Source organism: Podarcis pityusensis (genome assembly GCF_964106645.2).
Source record: "Podarcis pityusensis genome assembly, chromosome: 7".
Taxonomy (NCBI): domain Eukaryota; kingdom Metazoa; phylum Chordata; class Lepidosauria; order Squamata; family Lacertidae; genus Podarcis; species Podarcis pityusensis.
In genome coordinates, this window is record NC_138031.1 from 28,342,228 (window position 1) to 28,362,307 (window position 20,080).

At 45.2% G+C, this 20,080-nt stretch overlaps 1 protein-coding gene across 2 annotated transcripts in view; it reads right to left on the minus strand.

The window, feature by feature from the left end:
• The window catches only part of CNBD1 (cyclic nucleotide binding domain containing 1), a 143,263-nt gene that overhangs the window by 110,801 nt on the left and 12,382 nt on the right, over positions 1-20,080 (minus strand). For both annotated transcript variants that reach the window (XR_013988494.1, XM_081013168.1), the window contains exon 4: positions 10,685-10,843. Coding sequence is in view for 1 of the 2 variants with exons in the window: in XM_081013168.1 (XP_080869294.1) it covers positions 10,685-10,843 (159 nt within the window). In the remaining variant the exon portion in view is untranslated. The remainder of the gene's footprint in view (positions 1-10,684; positions 10,844-20,080) is intronic.

A 20,080-nucleotide genomic window follows, 5' to 3' on the forward strand; every position in this document is an offset into this window, starting at 1 on the left:
ACCAACGGCAAGTGAGATGGGCCCAGGAGTTCTCCAAATTTAACTTTGAGATTTGTTACGTGCCAGGCCCAGAGAACATTAGGGCGGACGCTCTCTCACGCAAACCTGAATATTTGGAGGAGGAGGGAGCACCCGAAGAGAGACATGTCATTCCAGAGGACCGCTGGGTGTGTGGGGCGGCATTGGTGGGACAAAGAGAACTGGTAGAGGAAACAGAGAATGATGAATACGCCCAGAATAAGCTCAGAGGTCTTAGGGGTGAGGGAGAGGAACCAGGGGGTTTCGAGGAAAGAAATGGAGCTTTGTATTACAAAGGGGCACTGTATATCCCTGAAGGAGACTTAAGGGGGAGGGTACTCAAGCAGTTGCACGACAGCCCCACGGCGGGGCATTTTGGACAACACAAAACCATGTGGTTGGTCACCAGGGAATTTTGGTGGCCTAAGGTGAGGGAAGATGTACGGGAGTATGTAAGAGGGTGTGAGCAATGCCAGCGAGCCAAAGGGGAGAGGCGGGCACCGGCGGGGCTATTAGAACCCTTACCAACCCCAGAACGACCTTGGGAGGCAGTGTCGATAGATTTTATGACTGATCTGCCGAAGTCCAAGGGGAAAACAGCCATCATGGTGGTGGTAGACCTACTAACAAAGATGTGCCACTTTGTAGCCTGCTCGCATGCAGTCACGGCGGAAGAGACAGCGAAGTTATTTGTAGAACACATTTTTAGGTTGCACGGGGTGCCATTGAGGGTGGTCTCAGACCGAGGAAAACAATTTACTTCCAGGTTCTGGAGGAAGCTCATGAGCTTACTGCAGGTGGAGGTCAACTTTTCGACTGCCCGGCACCCTGAAACCAACGGGCAGGCGGAAAGAGCAAACGGGGTCCTCCAGCAATACCTGAGGTGTTATGTCAATGACAGAGAGAATGACTGGGTAGAAAAGTTGGCGCTGGCGGAATTTGCCTACAACAATGCCGAGAATGTGTCCACAGGGATGAGCCCCTTCTTGGCTAATTATGGGTGTCATCCCAGGGCTTTCCCAGGGGGAGAAGGGGAGAGATGGGGTGTCCCGGCAGCCGAGCATTTTGTAGAAGAAATGGAAGCAATCCATCGTCAGCTCCAACTCAACTTAGAAAGGGCGAAGGAAGAATACAAGAGGCAGGCAGACAAGAACCGAAGGGAAGGTGAAACCATAAGGGTGGGAGATAGGGTGTGGCTGTCAACCCAAGGGTTGCCGTTCAAAGGAGGTTGTAAGAAATTAAGACCCAGGAGATTGGGTCCCTTTGAGGTCATTCAACAGGTCAACCCAGTGGCTTTCAGGCTCCGGTTACCCAACCACATGAAACTGCACCCAGTATTTCACAGGTCGTTACTGTCACCGTATGAGGGGGGACGAGAAGGGATGGCCACTCGGGGACCGGTCATAGAAGAAAGGGAATGCAGCAGCCATGTGGCAGAAATCCTCGACGCCAGATGGAAAGGGGATCAGGTGGAGTATTTGGTAGCGTGGGAAGGAGAACCGGAGTCAGAAAACACTTGGGTAATGGCAGAAGATATCAATGACGAGGTATTGATAGAAACGTTCCATCAAAGGTTCCCAAGGAAACCTCAGCCTGTGGAGAGGTTCCGGAGGGAATACTTTGGGACCACCGATGAGGAGGAGGAGTTGGAAGGATTCTCGGAATCGGAAGGGGAAGGGGAGATGGACTCTGAGGAGGAGGAGTACTTCGAGACCAGGAACCGCAACAGGTGGAGAGAAGTGTTCGGGACATCGGAAGATGAAGGAAGTTCATTCCGGGGTTTTGCCTCCTCACCGCCCGTAGAGGAGGGGGCGAGAGGGGATGAAGGGGGCCCTGGAGGGGAGGTGGATGTCAGGGAACTGCCATCGGAAGGAAGGGAAGTGAAAGGGCTCACACAGGTTGGGAGAGACTCAGCAGCTGAAGAGGGAACCAGTAGGGGGAGAGGAGCTGGGCTGAGGGAAAGGGAGCTGGAGGGATGGCTCAGAGACACTTCCAGCGAAAACAGTGGGGAGGTTTCAGGACCTCCTGTAGGGACACCCACTCCTCGCCGGAAACTGTCACGCAGAGAGTCCAGAAGACGTGTTTCCGTTAAGGAGCTTTTATGTTGGAAGCGATTCCGAAAGCAACCACTGTCGGAATCTGCCAGCGACTGACGGAGCCATGTTTAAGGGGCTCCGTTACAGACAGAGGTTTGCAAACTTGATCAAACTCTGAGGGACTAGGATTTTACACACAAGCAGCTCATCGTCCCATCACAGTCCTCATGAAAATTCATCAGCATTTTAATGCACAATTCCCCTAATATATGCATTTTTAAAAGAAATTTTGTCTTTTATATACACTTTTTCAAGCAATTGCCCCTAAGATAATGCAATTCTGTATGCTTGCTTTCACTGATATATGCATTCACTAATGTGTGCATTTTATCCTAGCATGCGGATTTTTATACAGTGCAGTGGTACCTCGGGTTAAGAACTTGATTCATTCTGGAGGTCCGTTCTTAACCTGAAACTGTTCTCAACCTGAGGTACCACTTTAGCTAATGGGGCCTCCTGCTGCCGCCGCGCAATTTCTGTTCTCATCCTGAAGCATCTGTAACCAGAAGCGTCTGTAACCCGAGGTACCACTGGACATGTTTTGGGGGTTGGAGAATTGCATCACAAAATTTGGTGGAGCTGAATTTCACAGGATAGCTGTGCTTCAGTTCATGTATTGTTTGGGAGAAGTGAGTCACTTTGCATCAGAATGCAAATGGAATGGAATTGCTCTCCCATCCCTACTTTGACACAGCTGCTGCCTAACAGACCTCCCTGCTTTGCATGCAGAAGGTCCCAGATTCAACCCCTTGCATCTCTAGGTATGGCTGGGAGAGCCAGTGTGGTGTAGTGGTTAAGAGCGGTAGTCTCGTAACCTGGGGAACTGGGTTCACGTCTCCGCTCCTCCACATGCAGCTGCTGGGTGACCTTGGGCCAGTCACACTTCTCTGAAGTCTCTCAGCCCCACTCACCTCACAGAGTGTTTGTTGTGGGGGAGGAAGGGAAAGGAGAATGTTAGCCGCTTTGAGACTCCTTAGGGTAGTGATAAAGTGGGATATCAAATCCAAAGTGGGATATCAAATCCAAAGTGGGATATCAAATCCAAATTCTTCTTGTTGTCTGAAATCCTGGAGAGCTGCTGCCAGTCAGTGCAGCCAGTACTGTGCTATATGGACTAATGGCCTGACTCGATATAAGGCAGCTTCCTATGTTCCTATGTTTCTATTTACTCCCTACTCCATCCCTTAAAATGGGAATAAAGGCAGTCTCCTGCACAGGACGTTGAGCCGAGGAGGTGCAAAACTGAGAAGATCCATAATTAAGAAGATCAATTTGAAGGCACCAGATTTTGGCCTCGCTCAGGACTTCATGTTACCAAAGATTATCAAAGTCCATCCCTTCCTCCTCTGATTCTGAGCTTGAGGCTGGAGCCATAACTGTAGGAAGCTGGACTACCGTCGATGGGCACCTAGACTGTTTCCTCAGGACTCTCCTTATGCTCTGTTCACACACACACACACACACACACACGGCCCATAGAAGACTTTTTAATGTGAGAAAGTGATTATTTTAATGGCACTAATCTTCCTCTCCAGCTGGTTTCAAATGGCTGAACCCAGAGTTACAACTCTCACTTGTCCCACACTATGGAGAGAAAGATTTTCACAGCTTAATAACTTGGCCAATTAAATTTTAAACAATTCAAAAGGGTCTTGTTATCATTGCAGAATAATAGACTACAAAATGTTAGTGTTGCAGGGATAAAATATGAAAGACTCTTTCTCATGCTGTTTTTAAACCTCTCTCCTTTGATTACGGAATAAATTCTAAAGGAATTAAAAAATAATGCTTCCCCTAACAAGCATCTTGTGGGTGGCATGTAATTTTTTTTTTCATCCTGTAGATTAAAGACATACAATATAGTAATTATGGGTTCCTTTTGAAGTCAATTCTTTGCATACTAAAGGCTGGAACAAAAGTCACTGGAATGTCATGAAACAAAAGGCATTGTTTGTGTTTTTTCATGCAAGGACCACGTTCTTCAGCTGCCAGTTCTCTCTGAATTACAATGTGAGAAACAGGGCCTCCTTTTGGGGGGGAGCAGAGCAAAGTTGTCCTGGGTTACAAACGCTTGGGGGAAAGGAAATGGCCCACCAGGAAACTAGTGTAGCAACTCCACCTCACCCAGCAATCCATGTCTGCTACCTTACCGCTGGAAATATCACTTTTTAAAAAGCCTTGTTTTGTTTTGTTATTCAGAAGCTCTAGCCAACTGGAGACACAAAAGTTGCTTGCCAGTTGGAGGCAGGTTACTCTTGAGTTGCTTTTATTTTAATAGGAAAAGAATAATTTGGAAAGCCACTGATAGTAAGTAAAGCAAGCATGCATAAAATTACATTACTTCTGCTGCTTACTGTTGCAACTCCCATTTCTACTATAAATTAGGTAGAAGCTGTCTTGGTTTGGCACTAGCATGTAAGATAGTTTGCATACTGGTGTTGCTCTAAAACTGTACACGTACACGTACACACACACACACACACACACACACACACACACGTACGCACACACTGTCTCTGCTATTACAAAACTTGGTGATTGTTCTATTCTGCAACCAGAAGTGTCAATGTAGGAAATGTTTTCCACTGTCTTCCCATTCATTTCAATGACCCAAAAAGAATCCAGATAAACGAGCTCAGCAGAGACCAAAACTAGATGAGATGCTTCCAAAGTTCTCTCCGGGTATGCAAGGAAATCATTTACTTACTTTACTTCAAAGGTTTGTATACCGCTTAATCGCAGTAGTCTCTAAAGTGCTGCACAGGAGACTGCACAGGAGACCCAATACAGTAAGACTGAAAATGAATTAAAACTATAATCTGGTTGCAATGCTTTATAGAAGTCTTCAGTAAGCACCAGAGGTTCTGCAAGGAGGGGGCCTGCCGGACCTCAACTGTCTGGCAACAAGATTGGGTCCACAATTCCGAATGCATAGCTTCTTGTGGTTCCAAGCTGTGCATCTGAGCCATGGAAGACCACTAACAGTGACTTCCCAAAAAAAAACTTCAGCGATTAAGCAGGGATATAAGCAGTGTTATTTTTCTAGAAAAAGAAGTGCCAGAACTCTCCATGAACTCCTCCCTTGTTCTCTTATAATGGCAATGGTACATACCTGAGAGGTGCCAGAACTGAGTTCCAGTGGGTTCTGGCTGAAAAAAGTCCTAGATATATAGAATCAGGCAGTCCCTGAGGGCTGCACACAAGTTGTTAAAGGTCTTATAAATAAATACAAGAACCTTGAAATCACAGAATGCTGTTCATGGTCCTGCACTATTCCTCTCTAGGCCATCAAATAATGCTTGAGGAATTCATTTTTGGTGAACTCCAGTACAAATTTAGAAGACTACTCAGAGACTACTGCATTTAAATATTTTGTTGGAAGCCGGCCAGAGAGGCTGGGGAAACCCAGCCAGATGGGTGGGGTATAAATAATAAATTATTATTATTATTATTATTATTATTATTATTATTATTATTATTACTCCTGACTTAATGTGCCGATCAGAACACAGTTGTCCTTCAGAGTATGCCCTTCTCTAAATTTTCTGATGTATCTCTCTGCTCAAAAACATACTAAATGTACATAAAAATGTGTTTTTGGGGATAAAATGTATCTAGAAATGCTAACTGTTAAAGGAAATATACTTAGAAATGCATGTTGTGAAAAAATACACCCAGAATACTTGTGAATTCACACGAATTTTGTTTTTAAGCCCCCCTGCTGATTAAGGCATATTGGGAGAGAATTAACAGATGGGGGAAAGACATAGGGCAGCACCTTCTCTCCAACAGTGCCCCGCCTAATTCTACACAGGGGTTTCCCCCAATTACAGTGGTACCTCGGGTTAAGTACTTAATTCGTTCTGGAGATCCGTTCTTAACCTGAAACTGTTCTTAACCTGAAACACCACTTTAGCTAATGGGGCCTCCTACTGCCACTGCGCCACCGGAGCACAATTTCTGTTCTTATCCTGAAGCAAAGTTCTTAACCTGAAGCACTATTTCTGGGTTAGCGGAGTCTGTAACCTGAAGCGTATGTAACCCAAGGTACCACTGTATATGGAGCAGATGGGGGACATGTGGAGCATATGGGGTGAGGGTGGGGAAGTCATTGGATACTATCCACAGACCATCCATTCCTTGGGCTATCTGTATTTTTTAAAACCCCCAATCCCAAAATCCTAAAACAAAAAAGATTCCTTAGTGGAACACCTTGTTCCTTTAAATGCTATAACTCCAGCAAAAAAATAAAATAAAATTGATCCAAGTTTAAGCTACAGCATTATTATTTTTAAGGAAAAACTCCTTGAAGTCTTTTTTTTTTGTGTGTGAAAAAACTTTGCATCTACATGGCACAGAAACAGAATTATCTTCAGTTCCACCATATTCTCAGAGGGAAACCTGTTAATTGATGGGAGCAGGGAAGAAATCATGTTCCAGGCATCACTCTCTGGAGGGCCTGAAATTCTCTGGCAGATGGATGAGGCAAGGGAATTTGCAGCACATGATGTGCTGAAAGCTCAAGCTGAATTTTCTTCACAGCTAGTTATGAGTTCATCTCTGTAGAGAAGATGGTTGGGGGAGGGGATTCAAATAGACTTCTGGATATATATTTTTTTAAAAGCAATTCACTTGACCAAATCTTTTTCTTTCTTTTTTTTAAGGACTTCATACATGCCATACATTTAAAGCACCTTCTGCCAGTCTCCTGGGAACCGGGTGCTGAGAAGTGTGGCTCTGTGGGGAGTAAACTACCTTTGCAAGGATTATTGAAGGGGGGGGGGACACATGCTTTTCAACATATGATGTGTACTCGGTCTCTGAGCCATTGGGTTGGATCCTGACTGTGGAGAGAACTCTACCCACAAGTTTCTCCACAGGAGGAAAGGAGAAGTAAATTTCGCCAATTCCTTTAGCCTCCTTTGCTCCCACAAAGGTTGCTTCAGAGGGTTAGAGAACCCCCTACAACAGTATGGCTGCTGCAGGGAGAAGGTGGCAATCAGTTACATCAGGCATAGGCAAACTCGGCCCTCCAGATGTTTGGGGACTACAACTCCCATCATCCCTAGCTAACAGGACCAGTGGTCAGGGATGATGGGAGTTGTAGTCCCAAAACATCTGGAGGGCCTAGTTTGTCTATGCCTGAGCTATATTCACGTCTCCTCCAGTGGATCAAGGTTCCTTCCATAAATGGAAACGCATGGAAAGGCAAGTCTGGTTCCAACCCAGAGTTTTAGATCTGTAGTTTTATGGTTCTACCACACCTGGTGAGCTGCTTCTGTACACAGAATATAAACTCAGGAGCACAGAAAAGAAATGGGTGGTTAAGGAACATTAAGCAGTTTAAAGCATTTCTAGCCCACATTTCTTCTGGTGTTTGCCAGGCACATTTCTCACCCCGGCAAGCGCTGACCAGATCCCAACCTGTGTAGCTCAGCAAAGTGGTTACATCTTGTGTAGGGCTGGTCCAACTATTAGGGAGAGTAAGGCAGTCACCTCAGGCACCAGATGTTCGGAGGCAGATTGATTTATAGACCTGATCTTGGTGGGGGGGGCTTCTGTCAGTTTTAGTTTCTCTCACCATCTTATTTTTCTAAACTTAAATTTGGTTTCTCCCATCACTTTGCAATTTGTTTTTAAAGTCCTCATGAACATTCATCAGCATTTTAGAGCTAGTTTCTCCTCATATATACATTTCTTTCCTATGCATATATGCAATTCTATGCCATTTCTTACGCTAGTATACAAATTTTTGTACCAATTACTGGTCTAGAGGACTACACCACAGAATTCAGAGAAACACGAATTTCAAAGGATGGCTGTGTTTTGGGTCTCACTTTGTTTCAGAAAGTACAAATCAAGGTCACCTTTAAATGCAAAGTAAATCAAATTTCTCCTCCATCCCTACTTTAGACCATGCCATATTAGCCTTTTTGGCCTGTTCCTCCCTCCCATCCATACAGCCCCGCCAAAACACACACACAAAAAAAACCCCACACACAGAGAGAGAATAAAAATATGTACTTCTGGAAGTTCTTTTTAATTATTTTCCTACTGAAAAATAGTATTTTTAAAAATGTGAGCAGGGAAATAGGGTAAGGAAAGGCAAGTAAAGAGGATGCCAATTTTAATTTTAATAGATATAATAGGCTATGTATGTTATCAATGGAGGGGAATCCCCATTTAACTGAATTATAGGAATCTCAAACTGGCTTCCCTTTGACAGCTGTAGCACAGTTCTGAGATTAAGCAGAGTATGCATTCTGGCTTGCCATGTGCCTCTATAATCATAGCCACCATTCAGCAAGTCCCCCCAAACCCTCGATCTCAAACGCAGACCTAATAACTGTTAACACCTTATTTTGGCACCTAAACCTGATGCACAGCATGGAGACAACATATGTGCCCAAGTGCTGACAGACTGATCCTGCATTCCCCCACCGCTGGCACCGAGGCAGACAGACAAGCTGGCTGCAGCAGTGGTGGCAGCAACAGCAGCTGACATTACTGGAGAGCAGGTTAATTAACATTTGGAAATTAAACAGTACAACATGACTTGCTAGCATGAAAATAGAGATTGCTCCATCATTTACAGTTGAGAGAGAAAATTGAGAGAGAGAAACCTTCAAGAATCACAGGTAGTGATGCTCAGGGCCGTCTTACCCATAGGCGCTAGGGGTGCGGGGCACTTGGGCGCCAGGCTCTCAGGGGCGCCAGCCTGAGAGTCTGGGGCCCGAGAGTTGAGCCCGGAGAAGAGCCCACCCGTTGGTCAGAGTGCTGCAGCGGGCTCTTCTGCTGCGGGCAGCTCTGCGGCATGAGTTTGGGGGTGACCGAGCCAGTGAGACGTTGAGGTGGCCAGCCAGCTCTGCCCTCCTGCGCACCTGGGACTGGGCAACCTGGGGGTAGGGGGCGGGCGGATCTTTCCACCCCAGCGCCACATATGCTTAAGACAGCTCTGGCGATGCTACAACATATACAGGACAGGACAAATGTTAGAATAAACACCTACAAAAGGAAACGACATCAGAGCTAGTACTATTCAGAATCAGATCTAAGGGCAAAGTTGTTCCTGGATTATCTAGTCGGCATAGATGTGTGATCTAGTGGTGGAACTATCATGACTGTGTATTCACCATGATTCTTTACTTATATATTTCCACCCCACATTCAGACCCCAACATATCAAAAGGCAACTCACATAAAATAATAGAATGCAAGCAAACTGTTCGAGCCATCCTACTGAAACATTGAATCATGAAAACTGCTCAGCTATAATGAGACAATAAATGCCACAAAAAAGCCAGCAAAAAAGAGCACACAGATACTTCCTATTGGCAGTCATGCCATCCTATCAAAGGCTTTGCACAATAAAATATGTCTCTTGGGGCTTGAGACCTGTGACTGAATCTCCTGCCACTTTTTAACAATTGAAAAGGAGCTGTGGCAGTGGTGAGATCTAACAGGACTTAGGAGATTTAACACCTGATGCCCTTGTGTCACTTTCCTGGTTAAAATCACCCTCCAAACTGCTATTTGCCCTACAAGGAGGACAATGCTTGTATCTGCAGGCCCCCCCCCCCCTTGTAGGGCAAATAGCTTTCAGGGTGCTCTTTCCTTGGGACCATGACCTTGGGGGAAGGGGAACTGTCCATCATCCAGCGTCACAATCCTGATCAGATCTCTCCACACACTTTGGCTGCTTAACTTCATTAAACAGTGGTGATCTAATTTTGGATCCTCTGCTGTGAGGGTTGCCCTGTCAGGCTTCTAAAAAGCCACAACTTTGCTCACACCAACCTTGCTCATGGGAACATGGCACACACACTGGGGTAACTGCTTTTCTCCTCAGACAGTATAAAAATATAGGATGCTGCATGAATTTGTGTGTCATCTTTGCACCAGGAGCAAGCTAATCTCCTCGCTATCGTTCCAATTTTAGTATAAGTGTCACCCAAGCAAGTGCCTTGCGGCTGAAACTATAACTACGCATTTTTCAACATCTCTTGCTCAAGTTATAGGGCTGATTGTAAATAACAACATATTGCCCTCAATGTACATGGAACTTTAAAGTGACATAAATTAGCAAAGGTGACAAAGTAGAAATTTGTATAAATGCACTTTGCCTTGGTAGGGGATTAGAGTTAGCTACTAATACTTAAAATCTAACCTAAAACAAAACACAGCTTTTTTGCTGGAATGATAATGCATTTGCTAGCTTTAGGAATTGAGATCCCTGCCTCAAAATGCACAGCAATTTAAAGATGAACCATCTAGAAGATGGCATGGGCAAAGCAATTCATTCAAAGCAATGTGATTAGGATGCATCCACAAGAATATACCCCTACAACAGGGTTGGCCCTCCAGATGTTTCTGGACTACAACTGACCACTGGAAATCTGGCCAGGGATGATGGGAATTGGAATCCAACAACATCTGGAGGGCCACAAGCTCCCTATCCCTGCCATATAAGTTTCACTGCTAACTTTCCAGGCCAGTTCATGATGTATATTTGAAAGACCTTAGAACTGAGCTGGAAAGGGCAGAAGGCCAAGAATGAATTTAATACTTACATCTTCCTGAGTATCTTTATTAGGATGTTCAACTTCTCTACGAATTCTGGAGAACCAGAACGTAACTTCTGGCATTTTTTAATCAAATTTAAATAGATGGATATGTTGTGAGAACCTTTGCTAGGTACAGTGCCTTTGCCAAACTCACAGGAATGTACCCTAAGGACAAAAAGGAGAAACAGAATGTTAGATTTAGAGCAAACTCATCATGTAACTTCTAGGAAAATAGGGCATGATTTATTAGGTTAATAGGCTCACATGCTTATACCATGGCATTTGTGAGGAACCAAGGGTTGCCACAGAAATGTTACTAATCATTCAAAGCAAAATTGGGAGTTCCTCTTCAGGCAAAACTTCTGAGGGATTCTGAGGCAAGCCAGAAGAGCTTAAGTAAGAGACACAAAACTTTTCCAGGCATTCTGCACATCACTCCATTATCACTGGGTTTTGCACAAAGCAAAATCTGAAGCAAATGTTGTGTTTCTTTCTTATGCAAATCATCTGAAGAATTTTGAGGGAAGCCAAAATAATGTTGGCATGGTTAGCAACCTTTTTCCAGGGGCATTTTGCACATTCCATCTCCCCACAGGCTGGTGGAACACCAACAGGAACTTGGCCTTTTGGAGAATGAACCATATCTCCGTGGTGGGGTGTGTATTGTGTGTGCACAAGGTCCTAAATACATTCCCCCCCCCCCTTTTTTTTTTGGCAAAAAAATTATTAGTTTTTACAATATCAACGACAAACAAAAACACAAAACAAACAAAACATAACAAACATAAATCATAACCTTATTGAAAATAACAGTAATTTACTTTGTAAAACGACTTCCTCATTTCCCCTTAGTTGAATTTCATTGCATATCCTTATAACGGCTTTCCAAATCCCAATTTTGATACCCTTTAAATTAAACATTAACATCTTTAAATCTCCTTCTTGTATTAAACATATTATTTTATCAGTTAACATAAATACAATCCTAAGTCCATTAAGTATCTGGAACCTGTCAGGGAACTGCCATCGGAAGGAAGGGAAGTGAAAGGGCTCACACAGGTTGGGAGAGACTCAGCAGCTGAAGAGGGAACCAGTAGGGGGAGAGGAGCTGAGCTGAGGGAAAGTGAGCTGGAGGGATGGCTCAGAGACACTTCCAGCGAAAACAGTGGGGAGGTTTCAGGACCTCCTGTAGGGACACCCACTCCTCGCCGGAAACTGTCACGCAGAGAGTCCAGAAGACGTGTTTCCGTTAAGGAGCTTTTATGTTGGAAGCGATTCCGAAAGCAACCACTGTCGGAAACTGCCAGCGACTGACGGAGCCATGTTTAAGGGGCTCCGTTACAGACAGAGGTTTGCAAACTTGACCAAACTCTGAGGGACTTGGATTTTACACACAAGCAGCTCATCGTCCCATCACAGCATTCCGACAGTCTCCGTGAGCAGCTTGTGCAGGAGAAGGCATCATGAGCAACCCAGCCGGAACCGGAGAAGCAGGAGCTGGAGCGGGTCCAAGCCTGGAAGAAAGGTACCGGGTGTTGGAGGTCCAGCTAGCGCTGCAGACGGCGAGGCTTGAGGAGAGGAGGGCTCAGGATGCAGACAAAAAGGGAAGCTGACCAACTACCTCCGCATAGACCCTTTGACTGTCAAATCAATTTACTCCCTGGGGCACAGCTCCCTGTAGGCAAGCTGTACGCCATGTCAGACAGAGAGATGCAGGAGCTAAGAGAGTTCATTGACAAGAACCTGAAGAGAGGGTTCATCAGAGAGTCCAGGGCGGTGGGGGGCAGCCCAGTGTTTTTTGTGGATAAAAAAAACACGAACAAGCCAAGGCTGGTGTGTGACTTCAGGGCCTTAAATGCAGTGTCAGAACCAGTGGCTTTCCCTATGCCCAGGATTGACGACATTTTGACAAGGGTGCGGAAGGGAAAGATTTTCACAAAGCTGGACCTAAGGGGGGCGTACAACCTGATACGAATAAGGAAGGGGGATGAATGGAAAACCACCATGTTCACCCCTTTAGGGGCATTTGAATATTTAGTTATGCCCTTCGGCCTACAAGCAGGCTCCGCATGCTTTCAATCGTTTATGAACCACGTCCTGGGGCCTTTGCTTTACAAGAATTGTGTGGCCTTCTTAGACGACGTGTTGGTGTATTCTGAGAATGAGGAGCAGCATGTGAGAGACGTCAGAGAAGTGTTGAGCAGGCTGCAAGCCAACCAGCTGTGGGTGAAACTGGAGAAGTGTCAGTTTCATACCAAGGAGGTGGAATTCCTGGGGTATCGCCTGTCAGACAAGGGATTGGCCATGGATCCCGGCAAGGTCCAGGCGGTGCTGGAATGGAAAACACCCAAAACAAGGAAGGATGTGCAGAGGTTCCTAGGATTTGGGAACTTCTATCGTAAGTTCATCCGAAACTTTGCCCACCTGACGGCGCCCATTACGGACTGTCTCAGCAGTAAGAAGAAGTTCGTTTGGACTGAGGAGGCGGAGCGAGCATTTGAGGAACTAAAAAGGGCCTTCGCCTCGGAACAACAACTCCTGCATGTGGATTTACAAAAACCGATGAGAGTGGAAACTGACGCATCAGACAGAGCGATTGGGGCGGTGCTTCTGCAGCCAGGGGAGGAGGAGTCAGAGTGGAGACCGTGTGCCTTTTTTTCGCGAAAGCTGAACAAATCCGAGAGGAACTACACGGTGTATGACCGAGAACTACTAGCCATTCATGAGGCGTTCCGGAGATGGAGGCACCTGCTAATTGGCGCACAACATAAGGTGCAAGTGTGCACTGACCACAAGAACCTAGAGTATTGGAGGACGGCACGAGTGCTCAACCAACGGCAAGTGAGATGGGCCCAGGAGTTCTCCAAATTTAACTTTGAGATTTGTTACGTGCCAGGCCCAGAGAACATTAGGGCGGACGCTCTCTCACGCAAACCTGAATATTTGGAGGGGGAGGGAGCACCCGAAGAGAGACATGTCATTCCAGAGGACCGCTGGGTGTGTGGGGCGGCATTGGTGGGACAAAGAGAACTGGTAGAGGAAACAGAGAATGATGAATACGCCCAGAATAAGCTCAGAGGTCTTAGGGGTGAGGGAGAGGAACCAGGGGGTTTCGAGGAAAGAAATGGAGCTTTGTATTACAAAGGGGCACTGTATATCCCTGAAGGAGACTTAAGGGGGAGGGTACTCAAGCAGTTGCACGACAGCCCCACGGCGGGGCATTTTGGACAACACAAAACCATGTGGTTGGTCACCAGGGAATTTTGGTGGCCTAAGGTGAGGGAAGATGTACGGGAGTATGTAAGAGGGTGTGAGCAATGCCAGCGAGCCAAAGGGGAGAGGCGGGCACCGGCGGGGCTATTAGAACCCTTACCAACCCCAGAACGACCTTGGGAGGCAGTGTCGATAGATTTTATGACTGATCTGCCGAAGTCCAAGGGGAAAACAGCCATCATGGTGGTGGTAGACCTACTAACAAAGATGTGCCACTTTGTAGCCTGCTCGCATGCAGTCACGGCGGAAGAAACAGCGAAGTTATTTGTAGAACACATTTTTAGGTTGCACGGGGTGCCATTGAGGGTGGTCTCAGACCGAGGAAAACAATTTACTTCCAGGTTCTGGAGGAAGCTCATGAGCTTACTGCAGGTGGAGGTCAACTTTTCGACTGCCCGGCACCCTGAAACCAACGGGCAGGCGGAAAGAGCAAACGGTGTCCTCCAGCAATACCTGAGGTGTTATGTCAATGACAGAGAGAATGACTGGGTAGAAAAGTTGGCGCTGGCGGAATTTGCCTACAACAATGCCGAGAATGTGTCCACAGGGATGAGCCCCTTCTTGGCTAATTATGGGTGTCATCCCAGGGGTTTCCCAGGGGGAGAAGGGGAGAGATGGAGCGTCCCGGCAGCCGAGCATTTTGTAGAAGAAATGGAAGCAATCCATCGTCAGCTCCAACTCAACTTAGAAAGGGCGAAGGAAGAATACAAGAGGCAGGCAGACAAGAACCGAAGGGAAGGTGAAACCATAAGGGTGGGAGATAGGGTGTGGCTGTCAACCCAAGGGTTGCCGTTCAAAGGAGGTTGTAAGAAATTAAGACCCAGGAGATTGGGTCCCTTTGAGGTCATTCAACAGGTCAACCCAGTGGCTTTCAGGCTCCGGTTACCCAACCACATGAAACTGCACCCAGTATTTCACAGGTCGTTACTGTCACCGTATGAGGGGGGACGAGAAGGGATGGCCACTCGGGGACCGGTCATAGAAGAAAGGGAATGCAGCAGCCATGTGGCAGAAATCCTCGACGCCAGGTGGAAGGGGGATCAGGTGGAGTATTTGGTAGCGTGGGAAGGAGAACCGGAGTCAGAAAACACTTGGGTAATGGCAGAAGATATCAATGACGAGGTATTGATAGAAACGTTCCATCAAAGGTTCCCAAGGAAACCTCAGCCTGTGGAGAGGTTCCGGAGGGAATACTTTGGGACCACCGATGAGGAGGAGGAGTTGGAAGGATTCTTGGACTCGGAAGGGGAAGGGGAGATGGACTCTGAGGAGGAGGAGTACTTCGAGACCAGGAACCGCAACAGGTGGAGAGAAGTGTTCGAGACATCGGAAGATGAAGGAAGTTCATTCCGGGGTTTTGCCTCCTCACCGCCCGTAGAGGAGGGGGCGAGAGGGGATGAAGGGGGCCCTGGAGGGGAGGTGGATGTCAGGGAACTGCCATCGGAAGGAAGGGAAGTGAAAGGGCTCACACAGGTTGGGAGAGACTCAGCAGCTGAAGAGGGAACCAGTAGGGGGAGAGGAGCTGAGCTGAGGGAAAGTGAGCTGGAGGGATGGCTCAGAGACACTTCCAGCGAAAACAGTGGGGAGGTTTCAGGACCTCCTGTAGGGACACCCACTCCTCGCCGGAAACTGTCACGCAGAGAGTCCAGAAGACGTGTTTCCGTTAAGGAGCTTTTATGTTGGAAGCGATTCCGAAAGCAACCACTGTCGGAAACTGCCAGCGACTGACGGAGCCATGTTTAAGGGGCTCCGTTACAGACAGAGGTTTGCAAACTTGACCAAACTCTGAGGGACTTGGATTTTACACACAAGCAGCTCATCGTCCCATCACAGAACCTATTTCCAGTTATTTTAGCGTAACAAATTTAGCTAAATAATCATTAAATTTCTTCCATTCTTCGTGGTGTTCCTCCTCCTTCTGGTCGCAGACTCTTCCGGTTAGATCGGCTAGCTCCATAAAATCCATCATCTTCATCTGCCATTCTTCTACTGTTGGTAATTATTGAGTTTTCCACTTTTTAGCTAACAAAATACGAGCTGCAGTTGTGGCAAACAAAAATAGATTAACATCTTTCTTGGGCAATTCCGAACCTGTTATTCCAAGAAGAAAGGCCTCTGGTTTCTTTATAAATGTATATTTCAACATTTTTTTCAATTCATTATAAATTTTTTCCCAGAAGTCTTTCACCTTGGGGCAGGTCCACCACATATGAAAGAATGTTCCTTCCTTTTCTTTACATTTCCAACATGTATTATCACAATTATGATACATCTTTGCTAATTTTACAGGAGTCAAATACCATCTATACATCATCTTCATAATATTTTCCTTTAACAAAGTACATGCGGTGAACTTAACCCCTTTCTTCCACAACCTAAATACATTCCCAGGGATTTCTAATTAGAAGAAGAAGAAGAAGAAGAAGAAGAAGAAGAAGAAGAAGAAGAAGAAATCAGGTAGCAAAGCTGAGAAACCCTGCCTTTTGGAGATCTGCTGCTAGTCTGACTCCATCTGCACTATACATTTAAAGCGGTATCACACTACTTCGAACTATCGTGCCATCCCTCAGAGGGTCCTGGGAACTGTCATTTGTAAAGGTTGCTAAGAGTTGTCAGGCGATCACCCGTTCCCCTCACAATGCTACAAAACTCAGAGTAGTTTAATAGTCACTCCCTTTCTAGGGAACTCTGAGAATTATAGTTCTGTAAAGGGACCAGGGTTCTCATAACAACTCTCAGCACCCTTAGCAAATTATAGTTCCCAGAATTCAAGTGCCATGATATTGCTTTGAATGTAAAAGCAGATGGCCCCTCAGAGCAGACAACAGGGCTAGATGGACCAGCAGTCTAACTCAATATAAGGCAGGCTTATAGGTTTATATCTCTAATAATTTTCTATAATTCATCTAACAGTAGTCCAATTTCTCTTCCTTTGGTCCAGCATAAACATTTACATATTTCACAAAATTCAAGTGTAGGTTTCCTTCATATCTGCTATGAAGGAAAACGTTATTGCAGTAGATTTTTGAGTTAGCAGATTACTCTTGTTACTATTGCAGCACTGATAAATTTATCAGATGGATTTTTTAAAAAGAAAGCATTTGAATACAATATCACATAGGCAATCAAATAGCAAATTCAAGTAAAAAGGACATGTTGGAACAGCATTAATTATAATTATACACCAGTTGAAAATGAGCTTCTCCTTTGTTTTGGTCTTTTAGTATGGATTAAAATGGCATCAGCCTATAAAATCACAGAACACAAGTCCCAGCTTGTGAGCCTTGAAATTATCTACCTCACCTTTCCAGGTCTTGATGATGGGAAGAGTAGCCCAGGTTTAATCAAACTTGCTGGAGGACCTTGGGCCAATCAGCAGCTCTCAGCCTAACCTACCTCACAGAGCTTATAAGGATAATAGTGAAAGGGAAAAGACATGTGTGCCAACTCAAAGGTATCTTAAGCATTGTAGATTTTTGAGGCAGTATTTACCGAGTCCTTGTGTGTGTCATAGGAAGTACTAAGAGGCACACTGGCGCCCATGTGCACCATATTGGCAACTGCTGTATGTAGGTCAACATAACCAAGGTTTCATTTGACTGAATCTGAAGAGGCGCACTAACTACAGAGGCAAACCTTTGGGGTTAGCACTGTATTTCCCTCCCCTTCCCATCATTCTGCTTTGATAGAAACCATGCTGCCCAACCTGGTACCAAACTAAACTCCTGCATCCCAGGATAGGCAGAATACTACATTAGGGCACTGTTTCTTCACGGTAAAGTTCTGTAAAAGGGTAGCACTGGTGATGGGATAACATTTTGTTTATTAAGATGCCTCTTCTCAGATGGTCTGCTGCAGTTTGCCTTCAGTGCATGTAGTCTCATTTCTCTCCTCCCCCCAAATACATATATAGAAAAACACAATTCCAGCAAAATAAAATTTAAAAAATCCACAGAACATTACTGCAACAGTGAATCAGGCAATAAATTCAATCTTGTATGCATCTGCCTTGTTCCCTTACAGCATATTGCTTTACAGTTAATGTGTATAATCTTATTAGCTGATTGCATTGATCCTCAGCTCACTTGTAAGCAAAATTACTCTGAGTGCATAGCAGTACTTAAAAGTAATTCAAAGTATCTATTAAAATAAGAATTTTGGTGCATCAGCAAGGAAGAAAGTCTAAGTTGCTAAAATATTTCGCCCATTTAAAGATTGGGCAATTTGCTGATCTGTAAAACTTACTTTTCTGTTAAAAAATAAGGAGAAGAAAATTGTAAGTGCCGTAATTTACTGAATGCTTTCCTGAAAGCAAAGAGATTGACTTTCTGTCCACTGTAACCTAGAAATCCTATCTCTGTAAACACTGGGCCTAGATTAAACTTTAAATGATAAATTCCCAGGAAAGAAAGGTCATATTGTTGTGTAATCATCTTCTTCCAAAGCATTCCTATTTGCTAAATAATATTGACCAATGTGAGTGGCGGCAAATATATAACCCTCCTTGATTTTTTCCCCAAGGCCTTGAAAGTAAAAATGAAATTTACAATGGCATCACCAGATTTATCATACCTACCTCTTTTGGGAGGCATTTTACCACTATTAGAGCTGAACTGCAACCTAACCACTGTTGCACCTGAGCTCTTTTGTTGCAGTTTGCTGTCCTCCTGGCATATTTCATCTTGTGTTATAAGACTGCCAACTGTCTGTACCAATTTGTCTGTACCTAGACAAATAGAGCTTCTATAGCATAGGGCATGTATAGATTGTCATGTGAGAGGAATGCACACACATAGGGATGGGTGCTCTCCCCCTGCAATTGCACGCAGCGGACACTTATTTTATTTTTATTATTATTACTAATGACCCATCACAGCTGAGCTCTGAGTCTATAAGAAAGTGAAAGATAACTTCCTGAGATCAGCACCTAGTTTTAACGAAGTTCTTCTGCCAGGTGAGCCAGACAATTGCCAAGTAAAAGAGAGTAGTCAGCAATCCTCATATTATCAAGGCTTAGTGATTAAATGGAAACGGCAGTATGCAGCCAAAGCTAGAGTTCCACCTCTGCACACACCAAAATTATGTAAAATACATCTTCCACATCCTGCTTCCCATTCTTCCTCTTTCCTTCTGAATCTTTCTGGCTCACAGGCTTCCCATCCATTAACATCACAAAGGACATGTGTGAATGATCCCCCCAAGCCCTACCAGCTTTTCACTCTGCTTATAACATGGATTGCCACCAATCAGTGTAGAGCAGGCATCCCCAACCTTTGGCCCTCCAGATGTTTTGGACTACAGTTCCCATCATCCCTGACCACTGGTCCTGTTAGCTAGGGATCATGGGAGTTGTAGGCCAAAACATCTGGAGGGTCGCAGGTTGGGGATGCCTGATGTAGAGGATATAAGCAGGATAGAGATAAGTATGGGAGAAGGACATGGGAGGCAGATTTCCTTGACGATGTAGCTACACAGGGTAGACTAAAGTCAGGAAGGACTGTAGCAGAATGGCAGAGCACAATTTCTGCAAGCAAAGAGGCCAAACTTTACTCCCTGGCATAGATCAGAGATAGCCAAATGTGTTAATCCCTAAATATTATGGTTCCCTTTAGCTCCAACCAGCATGCCTAATGGTCAGGGATGGTGGAAGCTTTAGTCCAACAGCAACTAGAGGGGCACAGGTTCCCCATCCTTGCTGTAGGCAGTTGCTGGATGCATAGGATAAGCTGTTGGTGAGTTAAATGGGGCAAAAGAAAGAGGAGCCCAAAAGTGATGAGAAGAAAGGGGAAGAAAGCAGTGTCTCAATGAGCAGATTAGCTCTCTGCAATCCTGGAAATGCTTCACTATGATGTGCAGTTGTATAATTCATGTCTATTGCTTCAATATCACACAACTATTTAATGAAATGTAATAACATGAATTAACTCCCCAAAGTAAAGAAGCCCAAAACCTGAGCAATTTCTGCTCTCAATTTCTGGTCCACATTTTCTGTGTCCTTCATTCCCAGCTGCAGCATCTCCAACACCACACCACACCGCAAGAAGTCTCATAGGAACTCTTCTGGGTTCTCCTGAGATTGCTCAGTTGCTTCACTTGAGAAGGAATGTCTAAATTCTCATCTCATTTTCA